The 24,622-nt window shown below is 38.8% G+C and overlaps 2 protein-coding genes across 2 annotated transcripts in view; one reads left to right on the top strand and one right to left on the bottom strand.

Moving 5' to 3' along the window:
- Positions 1–24,622, bottom strand: part of LOC306871753 (uncharacterized protein) — a 119,241-nt gene that overhangs the window by 16,320 nt on the left and 78,299 nt on the right. The gene's annotated exons all lie outside the window — the stretch shown is intronic.
- On the top strand, positions 2,561–11,640 carry LOC306871770 (C-type mannose receptor 2-like). The gene is made up of 5 exons (XM_079419915.1): positions 2,561–2,843; positions 3,005–3,043; positions 3,130–3,486; positions 10,223–10,570; positions 10,731–11,640. The coding sequence occupies exons 2-5, from the start codon at positions 3,007–3,009 to the stop codon at positions 11,090–11,092; spliced, it is 1,104 nt and encodes a 367-aa protein (XP_079276041.1). The 5' UTR covers positions 2,561–2,843; positions 3,005–3,006; the 3' UTR covers positions 11,093–11,640.

Below are 24,622 nucleotides of genomic sequence, written 5' to 3'. Positions count from 1 at the left end.
TAACATCACATTATATGCTGCGATCACACAGAATGGGGTCCTCATGCCAAAATAGCTCCTTACAACACCGACCACATCACGTTTTTAGACAGACTAAGTATTGGACAGAGTACAGTAGGTATCTGTTTCCATTATTCCAGTACCAACAACAACACTCTCCCTTCCTTTCCTTTTCCCCTTCTGCATGGCAGTGGAAGGTTTATGACCTCTGACCCTATTGAAGCTATGGAGGAGGCCTGTGACCTACTGTAATAGATACCGAGTCTGTGTAAGGATGGAGTCACCTTTCAAGAAGATTCTTTGTCTGGACATTGCCTGTAATGTGGATGAAGTGGCCATATCCAGCTATATGAAGAGATGATGAGAAGGTGTTTTTGTCTCGACAAATGTTTATGTACTACATTGTAATTAGAATATGTTCCGATTTTCAGCCTAATTGCAATGATGTACTGAAGAGTTTTACAATGTGGTGAGAAATAAATACTTTCATCAGTGTGCAACACGTGTGTTTGGTCAATTCATGTTCTTTAACAATATCTCAAAAAATGAAAATCAAAAATCAAACCCAGACTGTATCATTAGACAGGTAGAATTGTTACAATTGTTTAAGATTGAGCACAGTAAGTGGTTCAAACAGAATCCGACTGTATGAACCATGTGTGTATCAAGCAGTACCGAAACTGGGTTTTGTTGAATTATTATACAGTTTTGAATGAAGTGTTTCATTTTGCAAAAGATCTGAGATGTTCTGCTACTTGTGTGTGTAAATGTGTGAACTGTTTGTAGTGTTTTGACTAAATGAACCTTGTTTTTAAAATCGTGCTTAAGCAATCGTACAAACACTTGTAATAGGATGTATCTGTAATGAGTCTTTCCACCTGATCACTAGTACCATTTATTTTAAAATGAACTCTTTGTGAAAGTCGAATAATTCACAGAAGAAGGCTGAGAGCTGAAACATTTGATCAACTTGTGTTTTTTGTATAATAATAATAATAAGAAGAAAAACCTACAGATGCATTTACAATAGAGCTTTGTGTATAGTACTGTAAAATCATATCAGGGGTCTCTTCTCACCGACCGCCAGAGTGCAGCATCCAGTCAGATGACGCAAAAGCAGCCACAGTACAACACCACACACCAGCCACAGGTGGAGAGGAGAGAGAGTGACAGAGCCATTTCAGTGTATGGGGATTATTAGGAGGAGGATAAGGGCCAGTGGAATTTGGCCAGGACTCCGTGGTTACACCCCTTCTCTATAGTGTCCCCGTAACTACACTGGGGCGTTAGGACCCATACAGACTAGAGGATGAGCACCCCCTGCTGGCCTCATTAACACCATCTCGGAGGTCTCCCATCCAGGAACTGACCAGGCTCAACCCTGCTTAGCTCCACCACTGATTGGCTAATCTCACAATAACACACAGCGTGTTCAAATATGCCTACTTCTATACTATATAGTAGGCAAAAAAAAAAAGAACAAAAACAAAACAAAACTGTATCTAATGGACACTTTAATGTCCTGTGAGACCACAGGAGAGCATTATAACACAAGACAAATGTAAGTAAATTTCTGTCTTTTACGAGCGTCCAAAATTCCATAGTCAGTGAAGAAAGATGCTGTTTAGAGCCAGATGCCGTCGTTATAACTTCTTCCAGCAGCGGCACATGAACATGTGTCAGCCAAAAGCTGCATCAGAGATGCTTTTAACAGAGCTGTCGTTGTGACAGAGTGTATATTTCATTATTTATGAATTCACATTTTCATTAGTATAATGTTTCTGCATTTAAATGTATTTTCTGCTCTTGTAACTCCTGTGTATTTATGCACTTTTTGTGCTATCTTATGTCACAGTGTAAAAAATGGCATAAGAAAACATGGACATTTAGATTTAGCATTTTGGTTTGAGCCCATTTAATGTTTAATGTTGAAGATCCTCTTATGCATACTGATCAGCAAATAAAAAAGTTAGAAAGGGGTTAAAGTAACACTTTAATCAAATGCAAGCATGTATTGTACCACAAGCGAATGAAATGTACTGTTATATAAGTAGACATTATATGAAGAGAGAGCAACAGTACACCTGCATGCATAGCCTAGTGAAATAATGTGGATGTTCTCTGTGCCTATATTTCCATAATTAAAGAGTTGAGTGTGCTGTTACTGTTGACTTTTATTTGCATGTGTCATTACATTGTGTACATAGCGCTCATGACACAGCAGATAATAATACTGACACAGCGTATATGACATAGCATAAACAAATCAATTCTCCCCCCGAGGACGCCCTAGACGGAAGAAGTGGAGAGCGATGTGCCAAACAGCGGACCCTGCACCAGTGCGGGATAAACGCTAGGAAAGAGAGTGTATGTTCAAATTTTGTGAAAATGCTGTTTAGTTTGGTATGCAGAAACATGCTGATGGTTTCCAAGGTTAAAAACATTGAAAACAAAAAAAATAAATAAATATAAAAGTAGAAAATGTAAATGTTGATGTGGATTTCTTCTGTGAAGGTACTATGGAAATGAAGTGCTTCATTACAGAACATGCAGACTCTCCACTCCAGAGCCTGGGCATGGCCTGTAAATGCTCCCCTGGGCGCTGACCCTGCGGTCTCCAGTCTCCACCACATTCAAATGAACACGCTTCCAAAGAATTACAGCAACAAAGACCAACACACAGAAAGAATTCAGGAAATATATGTGAATGAGGAAGAAAACTGAAAAGCGCTCTTATAATAAACAAATAATGTGACGCTGAATGAGAACAGATATAATCATCACACAGTTTGAAGCTGCAGACAGAAACATCAGACTCAGGACAGAAACACACAACCTCTAAAGTAAGAACAACTCACATGTTCATTCTTTAACTAGAATTATACTTTTGTAATATTAATATTGTCTTAATAATTGTTCACTGTGCATTGTGCATTTATGTTCCTGTTAAGATCTGTGAATATTTAAAATATGAGTTTGTCTATACTTTTCTTCAATTTCTCAGAAATGGACCGAACTCTATATTTCATTCTTCTTCTCGTTGGTGAGTGTGGATTTATTTACGGCTTATAGTTTCATTCGGTTTGGTCTTGTTGTGAAAAGCATTAAAGCAAAGCCTCTCTTTCACAGATCTCTGCTCCGTATCTGAATGTGTTCAGCGTCAATATCACTTTATAAGTGAGAAGAAGACATGGACTGAAGCTCAGAGATACTGCAGAGAGAAATACACAGATCTGGCCACCGTTGACAACATGAACGACATGAACGAGCTGAAGAAGAGTCTGGATGATAGAAGTGTTCAGTTTGTCTGGATTGGGCTGCAGAAGACACATCATAATAAATGGCACTGGTCTTCAGCTGAACCTGTGCTCTATCTGAACTGGGCAGAGAAACAACCTGATGGCAGAGATGAGTGCACTTTTATAAAAAAAGGGCAATGGCATGATTGGAAATGTAGTAACAAGTTGTCTTTCATCTGCAATAACAGTGAGTACAAACACTTGATGTAATAAACATGCATTTAACAAAAGTTGCTTCATATGAAAAATGAATTGTGACAACAGTAAAAGCTATGAATTAGTGTAAATGAAAAAGCATGGAACCATAATATTTACCAAGTCAAATCTACTTTTGTAATGCTGTTGCAGATATATCTGACAAACCTGTTAACTAAAAAATAAACGAGAGATAAAAGAGAAGGAGATCTTATTGTACTCTACCAGCTCTAGATTTAAGAGATCATAGTAATATTCATAATCACAACAGTGTAGCAGTGTTGTTCTATGACAATTAATGCACCATAACAATTAATGAACCATGCTAAGGAGATGAGTTAGGAAATAACTTCTGTGGCACATTTGATCAGACGTGATATACTGAATTTTATTTGTAATCCACCGAAAACATTTCTTACAAGTTTTGACAAATCTTTAGATAATTTGGGCATTAATGTAAATATTATTTATGCTTCATTATCAACACTATTACCCTATAACTCATTTCTCGTTTAGCTCTCAGCGAAGGCGGACGTTTTTTCTCTCCTCTCCTCCCCTTATCTCCCCTGCTTGCTTTCTCGTCTTGTCTATTGTCTAACACTTGAGAGACTCTTTCTGCACTGCTCTCCAAACTGAAAAATCATGAATTTGATCAACTGGTCTCTCAACGCAATTGACACCATCTTTTCTACGAGAAGCCTGGGTTCGGGGGAGCCCAATTGTCCGGCCGGAACGTTCGCTACTGGCTACATGATGGACGCATGGGAGAGATGTCGTGTCGTGTGTCTGGCGGCTCTTTCCGTGGAGGATATTGAAGACATCTACCTATTCGGAACCATGATAACGGGTTTTCTGCTGATTGGATTAGGCTTTGCCCTGGGTTATCAGAGAATTCAGAAGACGGGAACAGCTGTCATGATTGAAGCAGTGGGCAGAGCGGTCAGCACTGAGACTGAGACTATCAACCGCAATATGGATTCTATCACGGAGAAGCTCACGGCTTTGCTTAGAAAAAAATGATGGATTTGGAGACCAGAATGGACAAAGAGAGTAGCTGTGAAATTGGTATGCAGCTGCTCGCACCAAGACTTCTTTCGGCTTCCCTAAACAACCAGAACTGCCTCGGACAAGGTCGTGCTGAAAACAACCCCACGGAAGAGCACTGCAGTGAGACGCTCTTGCTTCCTGACCCCTTCCACAGACACCTGGTTGTCGACTCCGTCTGGGTCCAGATCAAGGCCGTTTCCATGGCAATTGCTGTGTCGCTATCACAATCTGCGGACTGAGACAACTTGTTTTGAATACCAGCGTGGCGGATCTCCAGGTCTACAAATAAAGGAACTTTATATACGCACATACAGATATGCATTCACCTCCCAAACCCCCATCCAACGCCTTTGCCGCTTTGTACCGCCAGTCTGACAAGCGGGCCTGTGATTAGCACTGAGAGGCTTTTATTGATTGTGCTTTTGTTGCTGGGGTGTTTTTCCTGTTCTCAGACTGTACTCCCGAAGGAGCATAGTATGGGGATTATTTTTTTCTCCTCTCCTTCCTCATGTTATGCTGTATTCTTCTTCTCTATTGTATTTCGTTGCCTTGTACCCACATGTGCAATGACAATAAAGTTGAATCTAATCTAATCTATTATTAAGGCTGGTAAAGACGATGGTGGTAGTAGCAGTCTATTATTATGAAAATAATCTTACATACCGTTATGTATAGTTTTATGTAGGGACTCCTAAAATATACCTTGTTTAATATGCTTTGTGTCAAATTATTCAAAGTATTAAAATGTATTTTATTTTATTTTTCTTTATTTTGAAATATGATGCAACAACTATATGTTTGCTTATATCCAATGAGAAAGTGTGTTCAATACAGGTGTACTATTGCAAGCCAGTGACTGTTGAGCTTGAGGTTGCATCATAACGTGAGTCACGTAATGAGGAAAAAGGGGGAGGAGCATCGCACATGGCGAACAGAAGCTGCATGTGAATTCGGTGTGTGTAAAAATCTGAGTCGTCATCATTTTGGAGACCGTGTATATTTTGTAATATAAGGCCCAAAGTGAAAGGGAACACCCCTTGTTTATTTTGGTTTATTTGCTTGGAGAGTTTTTGTTTTTTCTAAAGGTAAAAAAAAGTAAAAGTGAGTGATTTCTATTGTTTTATTCGCCATCGTTTGAGTCACCCGTGTGAGCTGAAAGCTAGAGACATTCGCCTTCGTGAAAAGTAACTTGAAGTTCGTGGTGGACTTGTGCTGAGTTCGTTCGGGACTGGACGCATCCTGTTTCTCCAGGAGACTTCGCTGGACTGGACTTGTTGTGTGCGAGGGACTCTTCGAGACTAGAAGCGGTGAGGTTGTGCCGTGAGTGATTTCAATATTGCCTCATTATCATCGGAAGACCGTAAGTGGATTCATTTTCGTGACTCGTTGACTGTCAGCGATTACTTTTACTTCATCATCTGATTAATGTGCACCAACGAACTGGGCCCCAACGATAACGACTCTCGAACAATTGAACTGTTTGACTGACTCACCTATATTTGAGCTATGTGCGTACAGTACTGAAAGACCGTGTATGATGTGAACCAAGTTTTTGTCTAGTGTATAACTGAGCTGGAAAGAGGGATTGTTGTTTTTTTTTCATTGTATTACGTGGTTCTAGAAGAAATTGAGTGTTTTACCAGAACGGGGTTCTAAATTGACAATGTATATCTTAATTGAGTTATAATATTCTAAAAATAGGAACAAAGCTAAGGTTAACAAGGAGAGTGTAATAAGTGTGAAAGAAAAAAGAACCATTCTGACACTGTAAAAGAGGTTTATTTATTTTACTTAAGAAAAGAAGCAACTTGCATATCATCAGGGGGAATTGTTTACTTGTTGTTCTTTAAAAAGAAGGTTGTTATTGATTTCTTCATTTACTGTTTTATTTAAGAAAAAAAGGAGTTATTACATTAATGTAAAAATAAATCTTTATTCTTTTTCTCCTTTAACATTTGTACTATGGTATTTCATTGAGTCTGGTAAGTTAAATCGTTTACAAATTTACTGAATTCCTGTGAATAGCGAATAAGAATTGTTTAATTGATCTTTAGTAAAGGGATTGGGTAAAATTGGTACAGGAGAAAATATTCATCTACAATTTAGGTTTTTTTGTAAACACTAAAAGAAAAATACCGGCCTAATTCACCATCTAATTGCCGGGGATCCAGGATTTTTGTTTGAGAAATAAATTAACCCCTAGGGTTAAGAAAAGGGTTACATTTATTATTACATGTTTTGTATACACTATTATTATTATAATAGTGGGGGAAGTCGTGGCCTAATGGTTAGAGAGTCGGACTTGTAATCCACAGGTTGTGGGTTCGAGTCTCGGGCCGGCAGGAATTGTAGGTGAGGGGAGTGAATGTCCAGCGCTCTCTCCACCCTCAATACCACGACTGAGGTGCCCTTGAGCAAGGCACCGAACCCCCAACTGCTCCCCGGGCGCCGCAGCATAAATGCTGCCCACTGCTCCGGGTGTGTGTTCACGGTGTGTGCGTGTTCACTGCTGTGTGTGTGTGTTCACTGCTGTGTGTGTGTGTTCACTGCTGTGTGTGTGCACGTTGGATGGGTTAAATGCAGAGCACGAATTCCGAGTATGGGTCACCATACTTGGCTGAATGTCACTTCACTCACTTCACTTATACCAACTAGGAGTGGGCGGTATGCCCAAAATTAAGTTTCACGGTATGACTAATGTTATTTTACGGTAACGATATATTTCACATTATAGTTATTTATATTGTTGTATTTGATATACTGAATAAAAGGGGTTAAAACCTGGATCATTATCAGTAGATATATAATCACCTTTCAGCTGAGTTGATATTGGCAGAAGTCTTCCGTCTGTTTCCTCCAGTGTCCATCCTGGCTCAGTCAAGATCGGGCCTCTTGGGACTCGTAATAAGGATTTAATTCAGATTCTGATAGCTAGTTATTATCTATTAATCACTCAGAGACTTGTTTAAAGGAGTCGACAAATCACCAATACAATGATTTCGTTTTATTAAAACAATAACTCATAAACGAATAACAAAAATAACAGCGAATCAAATCTTCACCACAAATGTCGGCCCCCGTACATACATTGTTTCAGCATTTTATAGCCTTGCATATCATTTGCATTAATCACATAACAAAACCTCCTATCACTTTCCCCTCTTCTGCCCCTGCCTGTGTTTTGCCTCCACTGCTCGTGCAGGCAGGAAACGCCACCTTCGCTACAGAAGCTGCACAAGGCAGGGTCGGAAGTTCAACAGAAAAAAAAATATAACACCTTCAAACAGCAAGCATGCATATTGCTATTTTAAACTATAAGGAAAGCGGCAACACCTCAGAATACATACGTGAATCTTATATACACTTGTCTAAACCACTATATCACACCTCTAGCAGAGGCGAGTAACACTTGAAGTTTTGGTCTCATCTAGAAAGTCCATGTTGCAACCCAGTTGCAAAATGCATCTCCTAGTTTCGACCACCCTCATATGAAACAAGCAAAATAATCACATAACAATTATAACCACAAAGCAATCAATATTCGTGCTCTTAAATATACAGCACATACTTCCTTGGTATAGCATCTATAGATATAGCTATATAGCATTTATATGTCTATGATGGGAGTTTGAAGTTCTATTGTCTCTAATTCATTTGTGACCATTTGCAACTCAGCTGAAAAGTCATGCAACTTAAGTATTTCCCTCTTAACTTCATTATTCTTTTATTCACTAATGTTTGTTTCCTCATTAACTTCAGGATGGCTCTCATTTTGAAGAAGATCTTTTGGTCTTCCAGTTCTCTTGTAGGTCCGCCTCTTTCGTTCCTTCTTCCTCTGTTTCTTGACCTCCTTGTCATGGAGACGTTGAAGTCCCTGAGCTAAAAGATCATTAAAATCAACTTATATTTTTATCCGGCCGCTTCTTACCGCTCCCGGCTGGGGATTGATCAGGAGATCGCGTATCAGTTATGGCAGGAAATGCCACAATATGTATTTATTCTGAACACTGATAAAAATTACTTATGACGAACTCAAATACTTAAGAAATGAAAAGTACTTCACCTTGTTTGAATTTTCTTTTTCTTTTATTTGCTAGTATTTTTGTCTAGCCCCCCGTAGTTAATGCAACTGCATAACAACTTAACTAAAGTCAAGCTGGAATCTAGAATCTCACCTGATATGCTCCATGCTCCATCTAACCTGAGATCTAGTGTATACGTAACCCTGGACACAGACTCGCAGAAACATGCGCCTTCACTTAATCTTGAGAAAACAATTTCAGAATAAGTCAGAATAATATCAAACGTGACAATTTATTAGAAAGTAAAATATTTATGCCAATTACATAATCAATTCAGAGATAATCAATACAAGACATCAAATTATCAAAGATAAATCTAACAGTAAAAGACGCAGACCTGACCTCAGAAAATTACATAGTATGGAGTGTATGGACACACTCCACACTACAGGCTCATCTGCCCACAGAATCGCCCTGATCTTTTTGCAACATTTCCCTAAGTACCCAGACCCAGGCAAATATCCTCCAAATGGCGACAGGAACTAACAATTGGAATTTACATTGATCAAGTCCTAGACGTTGAGAGTGTACACGTTTTGGGACAGATGGTAATTTACAAGAAAGACACTGTCACACCTTCTACAATGAGCAAAATATTTTTAAACTCTTAGAATCTGTATTACCTTTTGGTCTACTTTGGTCAACTATTTCCTGGGTAGGTTTAGAGAGCAAACCACAAAACCATACATACCAGTTTCAGTCATAGACTGTAAAAAAAAAAAAAGATGGATGACGCAATGTGAGTGAAGTGGAGCTGCGTCCCGCCCACAGTCCATCGCAAGCACACTCCCCTGATTGCCGTATAAGAGGTTTGTTAAAATAAGACAAATACAACTCCGATCTCCTTTGTGGTAAAACCATGGTTAATTTTCTATCAATCATGATGTCACACTCCCGTTTTTATAGCATCACACAACTAACTAAAACCAAACTTATTTAAAAAAAAAAAAGAAAAAACTATATAAAATGACAAAAACACTGGCACACCCATACAGTGAGCAAAATATCTCTAAACGCTTAGAATCTGTATTACCTTTTGGTCTACACTGGGACATACATCAGCATGATAAAAACTACATAAAATGACAAAAACCTTAAGACTCAACTTAAGACAATTTAAGACACTTCAGTTCCTAATCCCAGATTTATTAATAGGTGCAAAGAAAATATTATTTAACTTTTAAACTTAAAATGGTCTTTTCTGTTATGTGTTTCTTTTTCAACTGTGTCATGGCATTTATTGCTGTATTAATACAAAAGCATTCATACTGATATACTTGTATCAGCAAGAAATGCATCACAATACATTGCTGAATTGATATTTTGAGCACAGTCCATGTGTCTTCCTATATTTTGCCTTATTATGTCCTGTCCTAGAAACAAACAAATAAATAAAGTGAACCAACATAATGAATTCTAGACATAAGACACTTTTATCTGCATTTATAGAGCATGTATCTACACAATTTCAAACTGGAATGGCAGTTACTCACTCTTAAAGCTATTCAATTGTGATCACATCACATTGCCATTGTAAGGTTTCTTTATAGTGTAAGTGTTTGAGAAATACTGAAGCCCTGATTTAGTTTTTCTTGAAAGCAAAAACAGGACTCGTCTTTGTGAATCAGCCATTGAACTGGAGAGACGCTCAGAGACACTGCATACAGAAACACATAGATCTGGTCAGTGTGAGAAACCAGGATGAGAATCAACAGGTTCAGAAGATCATCAGTGATAGACAGTTATCTGGATCAAGGATCTGGATCGGTCTATTCAGAGACTCATGGCAGTGGTCAGACCAGAGTAACTTCTCATTCAGATACTGGAAGTCTGGTGAACCTAACAATAAAAAAGGTGTTGAAGACTGTACAGCTGTTAAACAGAACGGTCAGAGACGATGGATTGACATCTCTTGTGATAACCAGTTTCCTTTTGTGTGTCATGAAGGTGAGTAGATCGTCACAAAACACACACAATCCATCATTACCTCCAGATCTCTTAAAGTTCACGCTACATGTCTGACATAACAAATTCATCCACAGAGTTTGTTCTGCATGTTGTTTTTGATCAGTCTCTAGTTTCTGCTTGTGCTTGGTTTGGTTTCCAGATAAACTGATTGTGATCAGAGAGAATCTGATGTGGTCTGAAGCTCTGAGATACTGCAGACAGAATCATGTGGATCTGGTCTCGGTTCATTCAGAAGAGATTCAGCATGAGGTGATGAACGTGGTTAAACGGGCGTCTACTGCGGCGGTGTGGTTGGGTTTACGTCACTCCTGTGTTTTGGGCGCATGGTTCTGGGTGAGTGGAGAGACTGTGTGCTATCAGAAGTGGGCTCCAGGGAACGGCACATCAGAGGAGGACTGTGAACACACAGTGAGATCTGGAGCAGTTCAGTCTGGAGGAGATCAGCGCTGGATCAGCCGTCCTGAAACGGACAAACTCAACTTAATCTGCAGCAGATATTAAGAGAGAATGGATACACTTAGATTTCAAGATAGCAAATGTGCGTGTGCTTCCTGTTGATGTACTGTTCTGATTGTGTGTTTGCTCATTGGTCAGAACTGCTTTTATAAACTCATTGAATGTGTTCATTGCCAATTTAGATATAGGTCTAACATTACATAAAATTGCAGGGTCTAAATTTGGTTATTTGAGAAGGGGTTGGATGGAGGCATGTATTAAATAGTCAGGTACTGTTTCTGAGTCAAGACATTTATTAATAAAGTCTAAAAGATTAGGCCATATTGCATTTAAAACCTGTTTAAAAATACAGGGCGGAATTTTGTCAGAGAGGGGAGCCAGAGGGTTTCAACTTATTTACAATTTCCTGCAGAGATGAGAGAGAGATTGTTGAAAACTGATCAAGAACCACATGATATGAAAAAGGTGCAGCTAGATCATATGTTTCAGCAAATATTCAGTCTTATGTCGTATTTACAAAAAAATTGCAAGGAATTTTCAAATAAAACTATAGACTCACTCTGGTGAAATACACTAGTAGTTGTATAAACTACAGCATTTATGGTTTTAAAAACAGTTCTTGGATTATTACAACTGCTTTCAGTGAGATCAGAATTAATTTTTTGCTGATCTCATAGCCAGTTGAAATTTAGAAAGTCCTCCTTAGTAGCTCATAGGAGACCTGTAATTTGTATTTCTTCCATTTCCTTTCTGCTCACCTACAGGCCTGCCTCAGATCCCAAAAATGATCATTTACCGATGGCTCAAATGAAGGTTTTTGATGTTCAGCTTTTAAGAGAGCCGCTTCATCTAAAATACAAGCAGTATTAAACAAGCTGAGGTGTTTAGCTGCACTCTTGGAGGTATGCATCAGAAGCTCTGGCCATTTCACGAAACACTACAGAGAAGTCATAATTAGTTCTGGGTGTCAGTATGACACAAAGCCTTAGTAGTGTTAACCATATCTGATGTAAAAGGAATAGAAAACAAATTTGGCTTTTGGTCAGATCAGCTTCACCCACTTCTAGGTCTTTAATGGATATACCATCATATGTTAGCACCCAATCTAGTGTGTGACCCTGTAAATGAGTCAGTCCTTTCACCCACTGAATAAGATCAAAAGAATCAATAAGACTAAATTCATTTCCAAGTGAGTTTGATGGGCAGCACACACTAATATAGAAATCTCCAAGAATATGCACTAATAATGGCCCCAAGAAAGTTTGCAAATTCACTTATAAAGTCTTTATGGTCTTTTGGGGGTGATAAAGCACAGCAATGGCCACGGGAGTGTAACAGACTTTTACACTCTTTACAATAAGCAGTGAACAAGGGTTGGGGGCGTGGGCGCAGCCACTGTGTTGCCAGATCCAGCTGTTAAAGGCGTTTTTGGACTTGTCTTTTACACTTAATTTGACAATTTAGAAAGTTAATTAAGTGGAAATTTGCAGTTAAGTGTCAGTGATATCCTTATTTCATTTGCAACAATTTGAAATAATTTTGGTTTATTTTCATTTATTTTTCAATTGAATTTGCATTCCAGGGGATAAACATCAAGTTATTGGGGGCACTTCAACCCGCTAACATGAAAATCAACCCACGGTGACAGCGTTATACTGGTCGTCTTTTTCTTATGGTGGTTAGAAAACTAGCTCTAAACAGGCTCAGCTACAACATGCGATTCTTGTAGTCTGCCTGGCACAACCAGAAAGAGCCAGCAAAACAGTATTGGCTTTTTTATTTAAAGGAAGATAAGGTAAGTTGACTAATTTTATACATGCCCAGCCTATATGTTGTGTTGGGCGGTCGTGGCCTAATGGATAGAGAGTTGGACTTGTAACCTGAAGGTCGTGGGTTCGAGTCTCAGGTCCGGCAGGGATTGTAGGGGGTGAGAATGAATAACCAACACTCTCTCCATCCTCAATACCACGACTGAGGTGAGACCCTTGAGCAAGGCACTGAACCCCCAACTGCTCCCCGGGCGCTGCCCACTGCTCCGGATGTGTGTTCAATACTGTGTGTATGCTTGGATGGGTTAAATGCAGAGAACAAATTCTGAGTATGGGTCATCATACTTGGCCACACACCACTTCCCTTTCCCTATGTGAAATGCCATTTGTCATCATCCCCCAGATGGCATGTTTGTGGTGGCATTAAATCATTTAGAATTAAATATAAATTAATTAATGTTAAAACACAATGCATTTTAATTTAAAGTGTTTTTATTTTATTTATTTTTTACATTTAAGTACAGTACAGTTTTAACTGTTACAACACATTTTGTCCAGAACATTTTTTGGACAGAATTTCTAGGCGCAGCCAGGGGCCGGAGGGTGTCAGGTTTGGTGACCACACGATTTCGTCTCTGCTTTTTGCAGATGACGTTGTCGTGTTGGCTTCATCAAGCCAGGACCTTCAGCAGGCACTGGGACGGTTTGCAGCCGAGTGTGAAGCGGCTGGGATGAGAATCAGCACCTCCAAATCCGAGGCCATGGTCCTCAGTCGGAAAAGGGTGGTTTGCCCACTTCAGGTTGGTGGAGAGTTCCTGCCTCAAGTGGAGGAGTTTAAGTATCTTGGGGTTTTGTTCACGAGTGAGGGAAGGATGGAACGGGAGATTGACAGACGGATCGGTGCATCTTCTGCAGTAATGCGGTCGATGTACCGGTCTGTCGTGGTGAAGAAAGAGCTGAGCCGCAAGGCGAAGCTCTCGATTTACCGGTCAATCTACGTTCCTACTCTCACCTATGGTCATAAGCTTTGGGTCATGACCGAAAGGACAAGATCCCGGATACAGGCGGCTGAAATGAGCTTTCTCCGCAGGGTGGCTGGGCGATCCCTTAGAGATAGGGTGAGAAGCTCGGTCACTCGGGAGGAGCTCAGAGTAGAGCCGCTGCTCCTTCACATTGAGAGGGGTCAGCTGAGGTGGCTCGGGCATCTGTTCCGGATGCCTCCTGGACGCCTTCCCGGGAAGGTGTTCCGGGCGCGTCCCACTGGGAGGAGACCCCGGGGAAGACCTAGGACACGCTGGAGAGACTATGTCTCCCGGCTGGCCTGGGAACGCCTCTGTGTCCCCCCGGAAGAGCTGGAGGAAGTGTCTAGGGAGAGAGAAGTCTGGGCATCCCTGCTTAGACTGCTGCCCCCGCGACCCGGCCCCGGATAAGCGGAAGAAGATGGATGGATGGATGGATGGATGGACAACACATTTTAATTTCATCTTCTTCTTTTTTTAACCTGTATGTAAGCAGAGTGCAGTGTTAATGTTCAAACTGTGTTTTTACAATATTAATGAGGCTGACAATAATAAATATTCTCCCACATAAAAAGCTGGTCTACAGTGGACAGATTTGACATTCTCCACGCGTTTTGCTCATCCCTAAGTTTTGATCATTCATATGTACTTCTTAATGATCAGGCAAGTTTAATATATGATCGTCTGACGGTGAGCCTGAAATGGAGGTCCAATATCTGGAAATCTGGGGCCTCATTTATAAAATGTGTAAGAGTATTGCAGGTTTTTTAAAATGTAAGCTGTTCTTGCAGCTCGCTGTTCTAAATTATGATGATTGGTGATATTTTATATGTTAATGACATTAATTAGGAGTCGTTAAGAAGGCAGAGAGCTGAAACCCTTAAATTGCGCGCAAGTTCAAGACATTTGCGATTCACAATTTCACATCTGAAAGAGATGCGTACACTCGTTTTCTGTTTGTACATTCATTCTATGAATCAAATGTACGCATATTCGAGATATGATCGTAAGATCAACATTAGGATGGTTTCTGTGCAAGATTTTATAAATGAGGCCCCTGATCTTACTATGTGAGCTTTTACTTACAGTTTACCCCCCGCACTTTGAAAATGTCTCCTGAGCCCCTGCTGGCAACACTACATCGGCGGCACTTAAACTGGCAATCATCAAAAAAGCCCACGGACAGGTTATTGCAGGTTATAGAATATTCAGTATAGGGGATTACAAAAAAAAATCCCACCAACAACAACAAGATATTATCTGTCAGAAACATTATCAATGCTGTCAAAAACAGCATTTAACACTTACACAGATGTGTAGAACTTGTAGAACTTAATATACAACTGATAAAATTATCCAGCCCTAACCCAAATGTTATACTTTACTATAGTATAGTAAAATATCAACAAATTTTGATGCAATACATATGGTACAATAAATAATTTTGATACAATAAAAAATTTAACAGTTCATCCCTCCAAAACAGAGAAAACATATTTCACAAACATCTACATGTCTTTCTTGTATATTGTATTTGTAGGGGTTATTATAACACAATTCTTAACCCACCCCAGACCTTAGGAAAAGGCTTATCAATGAACATACTGAGTCATACTGCATCAATTTACTATAGTGACAATCTTGTGTTCTGGGTTTTTTTTTTTTTCAAGATCCATTGTCACTTTCAGTATGGCTATACAGTTATACTCATTAGATGTCTAAAGATCCTTATATGTATTGATAAAAAAAATAATAATGAAATAAAAAAAAATGACAAAGAGAAAATAATGTTAAAGTAGCACTTACATCAGATGAACATGCTTTGTAACTCCAGTGAATTAAATGCACTGTTCTGTAAGTTTACATTATATGAAGTGAGAGCAACATCATCTGCTTACATAGTGAAATAATGTGGACATTGTCTGTGCCTATGATTTACATAGTTAAATGTTGAATATGTTGTTGCTGTTGTCTTTTATTTGCATGTGTCATTACATTGTGTGCACAGCGCTCATAACCCAGCAGATAGGGTACAGTGGGGAAAACGCCCCCTTTACATTTGTTTCTGTAAAACAAAGGTTAAATGTGTTCAGAAAAGTTATCAGTTTTTCCTCTCATTGGTGGGTGTGTTGTGGTTTTATTGATGATTTATTGTTAGGTTTGATCCTGTTATGAAAAGCATTAAAGCAAATCCTCTCTTTCACAGATCTCTGCTCCGTATCTGAATGTGTTCAGCGTCAGTATTACTTTATAAATGAGAGGAAGACCTGGACTGAAGCTCAGAGATACTGCAGAGAGAAATACACAGATCTGGCCACCGTTGACAACATGAACGACACGAACGAGCTGAACAAGAGCCTGAATGATGGACGTGTCTGGATTGGGCTGCAGAAGGCGGGTCGTGATGAATGGCACTGGTCTTCAGGTGAACCTGTGCTCTATCTGAACTGGGGGCCTGGAGAATCAGAAGGCAGTTATTGTGCTATGATGCTGAAAGGAGAATTGCATGATTTGCCATGTAGTGATAAACGGCATTTCATCTGCAACAACAGTGTGTACAAACATCTAATGTAATAAAAATGTATTTAACAAAAGATGCTTCATATGAATTTAAGCATGACAATAGTAAATGCTATAAATAATAATAATAATAATAACAGGGGCACGTGATACATTTTCAAAGTGGGGAGGAACCAAACTATAAGCAAAAGCCCAGATAGTAATATATATCGGACCAACACTTCAGGCTCACCATTGGACCACCATCATATATTATTCCGTTCTCAAACTTTTTATACCAAGTACCACCTCAGAAAATATTTGACTCTCCAAGTACCACCATGATGACCGATATTAGGGAAGTCGTGGCCTAATGGTTCGAGTCTCGGGCCGGCAGGGATTGTAGGTGGGGGGAGTGAATGTTGAAAAGATTCCCTGATGGACACCGGCATTAAAAAATATACATTTTATATTTTAAAACGTTTTATACATATTTGTTTTTATATATTATATAGCAAAAAACTTTAAAACGGTTTTAAAATATAAAATGTATGTTCATTTTCAACAGTTATGCTAACAACAATAAAAAGACATTTATGCCATTAAAACAGCGACATCCGCTTACGCACACCATGTTGTGTTGTCATATACATACACACACACACACTCAGAGCGAGTAAAATAAGTATTGAACACGTCACCATTTTTTTCAGTAAATATATTTCTAAGGGTGGTGTTGGCTTGAAAATTCTGCCAGATGTCCGTAACAACACAAGTAATCCACACACACAAAGAAAATAAAACAAATCAATTCAGAAATGAAGTTATGTGTAGTAAAATTAATGACACAGGGGAAAAGTATTGAACACATGAAAAGAGGGAGATGCAAAAAGGCATGGCCTGCATCCCAATGTGCATACTATTCACCCTATTTGCCCTAAATAGTATTGAAAATTAATATTACATAGAATTTAAGATGTATAATATGCACATTGGGACGGTGGGATTGAAAGCCAAGACACCAGCTGAACTCTATCAGTCATTAGAAAGCAATTCTGCCCCTTGCCAGTGGAAATTAGTATTAGCTGGTTCAGTCCCAACACCTACAGTATCAGGATGATGAAGATGAAACAAGGGTGGACATTTCAACAAGACAGTGATCCCAAACACAGCCAAGGAAACTCTCAATTGGTTTCAGAGAAAGAAAATTAAGCTGCTAGAATGACCCAGCCAATCGCCTGATTTGAATCCAATAAAAAATAAGAACTAAAGGTCAGAGTTCATAGAAGAGGCCCACATAACCTTCAAGATTTGAAGACTGTGTGGGAGAATGGGCCAAAATCACACCTGAGCAATGCATGTGACTAGTTTCTCCATACAGGAGGCGTCTTGAAGCTGTCATTACCAACAAAGGCTTTGGTACAAAGTAATACATTTCAGTAGTTTGTTACTTATTTTTCCCTGTGTCATTTCATTTTATTACACATAACTTAATTTCGGAACTTATTTGTTTTGTTCTCTTTGTATGTATTACTTAGGGTTGTTACCGACATCTGCTGAACATTTCTTGTCAACAGCACCTTTAGAAATATATTTACTGGAAATAATGGTTCAATACTTCATATATCCGCTATATATATATATATGTATATATATATATATATATATATATATATATATATATATATATATATATATATATATATATATATATATATGTATATATATATATATATATGTATATATATACACACACATACAGTTGCAAGAAAAAGTAAGTGAACTATTGTCTTTTATTTCACTACTGCCTTTCATTTCATGGCAATAGTAGTATTCTCTTCTTTACCGATTCTGAATCTCTGTGTGTTTTTTTTAATTTTTTTATATGAAATTCATCCTCCTAAAGTACTCGTCAGATTGAAGACTGAAGACAGGAACAAAGTCACAAATGTCAACACAAACAATATTTCTAATCTGATAAAACACAAACAGTCATGATCTTTCATGTATTTATTGAACATACCCATTAAACATGCAAAGTGATGGTGAAAAAAGTAAGTGAAACAGTGCTTTAACAACTGGTTGAACCACCTTTGGCAGCAATAACCTCAAGCAAGCGTTTCCTGTAGCTGTGTTTTACAGCCTGAATTCCAAAAATGTTGGGATGTTTTTTATTTTATTTTTATTTGAATAAAATGAAAACTAAAAGACTTTAAAATCACATGAGGCAATATTTAATTCACAATAGAACATAGAGAACATAACACATTTTACACATAACACATAACACGTTTTAACGGTTAAAATTTTACACCTTTATCCACTAAATGAGCTCATTTCAAATTTGATGCCTGATGCAGGTCTCAAAAAAGTTGGCACGGGGGCAACAAAGGGCTGAAAAAGCAAGACATTTTGAAAAGATTTAGCTGGGAGAACATCTAGCAACTAATTAAGTTAATTGACCTCAGGTCTGTAACATGATTTGCTATAAAAGGGGTGTCTTAGAGAGGCAGAGTCTCTCAGAAATAAAGATGGGCAGAGGCTCTCCAATCTGTGAAAGTGCGTAAAAAGATTGTGGAATACTTTAGAAAAACAACGTTTCTCAATGTCAAATTATAAAGGCTTTGCAAATCTCATCATCTAGAGTGCATAACATCATCAAAAGTTTTAGAGAAACTGGAGAAATCTCTGTGCGTAAGGGACAAGGCCGAAGACCTTTGTTGGATGCCTGTGGTCTTCGGGCCCTCAGACGGCACTGCATCACTCAGAGGCATGATTCTGTCATTGACATTACTAAATGGGCTCAGGAATACTTCCAGAAAGCACTGTCGGTAAACACAATCTTCCGTGCCATCTGCAGATACAATCTAAAGCTCTATCATGCAAAAAGTAAGCCATATGTGAACATGGTCCAGAAGCACCGTCGTGTCCTGTGGGCCAAGGCTCATTTAAAATGGACGGTTTCAAAGTGGAAAAGTGTTCTATGGTCAGACGAGTCCAAATTTGACATTCTTGTTGGAAATCACAGACATCATGTCCTCCGACTTTCCAGCGTGTTATCAGCATTCAGTTCAAAAGCCAGCATCTCTGATGGTATGGGGGTGCATAAGGTATGGGCAGTTTTCTCAACTTTCTCAAGTTTATTCAACAAAAAGTTGAGAATCTTTTACAAAAATAAGTTGAGAGAACTCAAAAAATCTGCTGAAGCTGGTTGCCTTAAAATTTTATGTTAGCTCAATTTATTTTAATTTTTTACAGTGCAGGGAAGGCCTTGTGTATTTCAGCAGGACAATGCAAAACCACATACTGCAACTATTACAACAGCATGGCTTCGTAGTGGAAGAGACCAGGTGCTGAATTGGCCTGCCTGCAGTCCAGATCTTTCACCTATAGAGAACATTTGGTGCATCATTAAATTAAAAATGTGTCAAAGACAACCACAAACTCTTCAGCAGCTGGAAACCTATATCAGGCAAGAATGGGACCAAATTCCAACACCTAAACTCCAGAAACTCATAACCTCGATGCCCAGACATCTTCAAACTGTTTTGACAAGAAGAGAAATCAAATCAAATCAAATTTGAAATGAGCTCATTTTGTGCATACAATTGTAAAATTTCTCAGTTTAAACGTGTTATGTTGTGAATAAAAATTTGACTTGTGTGATTTGAAATTCTTTTAGTTGTTATTTTATTCAAATTTAAAAAACGTCCCAACATTTCCGGAATTCAGGTTGTAGATCTGTACAGCGTCCAGAATTTTGGATTTACGGAAATGCCTTACATAAATGCTTCAGCTCATCCATATTCTTAGGACGTATGGTGTGAATAGGTCTCTTGAGGTCATTTCACAGCATCTCTATTGGGTTGAGTTCTGGGCTTGACTGCATCACCCAGCTTCTTTTTAGCTTCAGCTTGCGGACAGCTACCTTGAGATTATCCTGTAGGTTATCCTGGTAAACTTGGGAATTAATTTTCTCCTCCACAATGCCAAGTGGTCTAGGTCCAGAAGCAGCAAAGCAGCCTTAAATCATGATGCTCCTTCCACCATACCTCACTGATGGGATGTTTTCATGTTGATATGCTGTGTTTTTTTGTTTTGTTTTTTCACTATAAATAGTGCTGCACGTTCTTTCCAAATAATTATATTTGTCTACAAGACATGTTCCCAGTTGTGTTGTGGAGTGTCAAGGTGTTTTTTGGCAAACTTTAGGCATGCTGCAATGTTTGCAGCAGCAGTGGCTTCCTTCGTGGTGTCCTTCCATGGATACCATGCCTGTTCAATGTTTTATGACTGACTCTTGAACAGAGATGTTAACCAGTTTCAGCTAACCCTTCAAGCATTTAGCTGCTATGCTAGGGTTGTTTTTCACCTCATTGAACATTCTGCATTGTGCCTTTGGCGAGATCTCCATACTGTGCCATATTATCTCCATAGTTAGACAATTTTTCTAACTGTGGACTGATGAATATCTAAAGTCTTTAAGACTTTAACTGTTTTAACATGCATATCAACAACTCTTGATCGTAGGTTTTCCAAGAAGATTTTTTTTTTTTTGGCATGGCTCACATCAGCTAATTCTGCTTGTGAATAGCACACTGACACTGTTTGGGTGTTTATATAAGTCATTTTAGCTCTAAACCACACCTTTTTTTCGCATTTCATTGATTGGACTTCTGGACTAGCTGTATTTAATCAGTGCAGCTTATAACATCCAAGTGAAAGATATAACACCAACATGTCCGAACAAATAAATAAGTAAATAAATAAATAAAATCAGAATCACTGACTTGGAAAAATTATCACACCCCTCCTAAAAATGACTTCTAAACAAAATCAGCTATAGGTAAGCACCTTCTCAATGACAAACAAAGCCATTTGACTTTCAACTCTGATCAGCTGTGGTCATTTTTATTAGCTCAGCATGAAAAGAGATTGTACTAGAGCATTTAAATCCTTAACTAAAGCAATCAACTATGGGTGGCAAGGCACTGACTTTGAAAAGATCTCCGAAGTAAAGTGGTGGACAGAAACAAGTCTGGAGAAAAAAAAGGGTTTATCAATGCCTAGTAGCACAGTGAAGTCTGTTTTTAAGAAGTGGAGAGTATTTGGTACTACACAGACCCTCCCTGCATCAGGACATTGCTCCAAACTGGATAAAGGAGTCAGAGGAAACTGCTCAGAGAGCCTACCAAGAGGCCTACAGCAACTCAAGAAAGGCCACATGCAGTCACGACTGAGCTTGCCAGAAGCTTCCAGAAACTTGTCAATGGAAAGAAGGTTAACTATAATAACCACAGTTTATTCAGCTGTATTTACACAGTAAATTTCCCATATGTACACCGAGCAGTGTTGATTTAACACTAGGAAGTGTACTCAGTGCAATTTATAACATCCAGGTGAAAGATAAAGCACCAACATGCCAGAGAAAAAAATTAAATAAAATAAAATATAAAAAAATTGATGGTGACTGTTTGTGGACTGCAGTCTTCAAGTCATTCCACAGATCTTCAATGGGGCTCTGACTAGGCCATGCAAGGGCATTCACCTTTTTCTCCTTCAGCCACTGTGTGGTCCTTTCTGCTGTGTGTTTTGGGTCATTGTTGGAAGGTTATATATATATATATATATATATATATATACAAACGCACATATATATAGAGAGTCGGACTAACCCAAAGGTCGTGGGTTCGAGTCTCAGGTCCGTCAGGAATTATATCACACAATACCATGACTGAGGTTAGACCCTTGAGCAAGGCCCCCAACCCCCAACTGCTCCCCGGGCGCCGCAGCATTGGGTGCCCACTGCTCCGGGTGTATGTTCACTACTGTGTGTACACTTGAATGGGTTAAATGCAGAGCACAAATTCCAAGTATGGGTCACCATACTTGGTCACACACCACTTTCCTTTCCCTATATGTATATATATATATATATATATATATATACTTTATTAGGTACACCTGTTCAATTGCTTGGTAACACAAATTGCTGATCAGCCAATCACATGTGGTGAAGATGACTTGCTGAAGTTCAAACTGAGCATCAGAATTCAGAAGAAACGGGATTTAAAGGAGCACTGCGTAAGTTCTGAAATTTCTAACAGTTACTGACACCAGTGGCCGTTAGAGGAACTGCAGCCAGCCACTAGATAAGGCTTTTTTTTTTTTTTTTAAGCTTACGAGGAGTTTCCGTGGGTGTCTGGGTTGTTCTGGAGACTGGTCGCTTCTTTCCGTGCGCAGAGTCCATTTCAAACACTACCGCTAGCGATTGCTGCTGTAGACGAGAACGTGCATGATGTCACATTTTGTGAATTTTCGCTCCAATTCGGACTCGACACCACCAGACACAACTGAGCCTACAGGCTGTTAGAGGCAACCGTGGTGGACAGTCAAGGTGTCATTCTTCCTATTACATTATGGTTGGCTCATAAATGGACAAATTAAAACTATCTTAAAGATTTTTTTAAGTGAAAACTTACAAGTTCAAAGCCCCTTTAAGTGACTTTGAACGTGGTGCCAGATGGGCTGGCCTGAGTATTTCAAAAACAGTTGATATTCTGGGATTTTCACGCACAACCATCTCTAGGGTTTACAGAGAATGGTCCGAAAAAGAGAAAATATCCAGTGAGCGGCAGTTGTGTGGACGAAAATCCCTTGTTGATGTCAGAGGTCAGAGGAGAATGGGCAGACTGGTTAGAGATTATAGAAAGGCAACAGTAACTCACATAACCACTCGTTACAACCAAGGTATGCAGAATACCATCTCTGAACACACAACACGACACAACACAGGCTCATTAAAATTGGACAATAGAAGATTGGAAAAATATTGCCTGGTCTGATGAGTCTCGAATTCTGCTGCGACATTCAGATGGTAGGGTCAGAATTTGGCGTCAAGAACATGAAAGCATGGATCCATCCTGCCTTGTCTCAACGGTTCAGGCTGGTGGTGGTGGTGGTGTAATGGTGTGGGGGATATTTTCTTGGCACACTTTAATATAGCGTGCATAATGCTGTAATGTGTTACAGTAGTTTCTGTAGTGAGTGTGTTGTCAAAACGAGAATGGAGAACTGATACTACATAAAGAGGTAAGACGTATTTCTTCACAAAATATTCCTGGTTGTGTTAATTCCAGCCGCCATTTTCTAATACAACGAATGGACTATTTACAGAGACAGAAAATTGTCTATCTAGCTCGGATGGATGGTTTGTTTGGTTGGCGGGTCGTCAGTGTGAGTATTCGTGGCAATTTCAGAGGAGGATGATTCCAAATAGAATTCTGAGAGAACGGGAGTGCTCGGAATTCCTTTGGCCCTGAGGAAATCACAGCGATCACGAGCTTGACGGACATCTAGTGCCGGGAGGTGAAACACGTTCTTCTTATTGGAGAGTTGAAGTTATTTTTTTTTGTTTGCTCTGCGTTGAGTGAAGCGTTCTTTTATTTTTTTGACCACAACGTACCCCAGCATCAAACAGGCCTGCAACGTGAAAAGTGAATTTTTTATATTGAGTTAATTTTTTATATTGAGTCAGTTTAAAACAAGCTACCTCTTTCCAGCTGTTCGCAGAGAAAATGATACAACATTTGTAGTTCAGTGGATGTATACTGTGATGTTTTTATAGCAAAGAAAATAATAAAAATAAAAAATAATAAAAATAATAAAACTAGGTTTAATTTGACCATCAAACAATTAAATTAAAACTAGTGCAATATTTGTATCTGTAATTACTGTGCAAATATACACTTGTTCTGTGTTAAAGTCCAACTTGTTCCCCCTTATTCCATGTACACTCTCAGAAATAAAAGGTACAAAAACTGTCACTGGGGCGTTACCTTTTCAAAAGATACATGTTTGTACCTAAAGGGTCCATTTTGGTACCTTAAAGGTACATATTAGTACTTAAAGTGTACACATTTGAACCTAATAGGTACAAAAGTGTACCTTTTGAAAAGGTACCGCCGCAGTGACAGCTTTTGTACCTTTATTTCTGAGAGTGTAGTTACAGGGTAAGTGGCTACAACAAATTGCTCTGAAACTATTGTTTATACAATAGGTCATACATACATACATTATATATGAGGTAATACATTAATACACATGGTGACTGTTTTATTTAATTCAAATATTTTTTGAAATTTGGGTTTTTTAATCAAAATCACACACAATGATAACAGTAACAACACAGACAACAGATAATAAAAGATAAAAAATGTATTACACCAGAAAAAAGCAAAGCAACTCCATACTAATACAGCTTATACAGTTAAGCCTAATTATGTTGA

The sequence above is a fragment of the Barbus barbus genome, assembly GCF_936440315.1.
Source record: "Barbus barbus genome assembly, chromosome: 1".
Taxonomy (NCBI): Eukaryota; Metazoa; Chordata; class Actinopteri; order Cypriniformes; family Cyprinidae; genus Barbus; species Barbus barbus.
This window is presented reverse-complemented; position numbering and strand designations above follow the sequence as displayed.

What these genes read in the sequence shown, in the direction of transcription:
- LOC306871770 (XM_079419915.1), top strand. Translation starts at nt 3,007, where the DNA reads ATGGACCGAACTCTATATTTCATTCTTCTTCTCGTTG. An exon ending in TTTCATTCTTCTTCTCGTTG is followed by an intron (nt 3,044 to 3,129) that starts GTGAGTGTGGAT and finishes TCTCTTTCACAG; the next exon opens with ATCTCTGCTCCGTATCTGAA. An exon ending in TCCTTTTGTGTGTCATGAAG is followed by an intron (nt 10,571 to 10,730) that starts GTGAGTAGATCG and finishes TTTGGTTTCCAG; the next exon opens with ATAAACTGATTGTGATCAGA.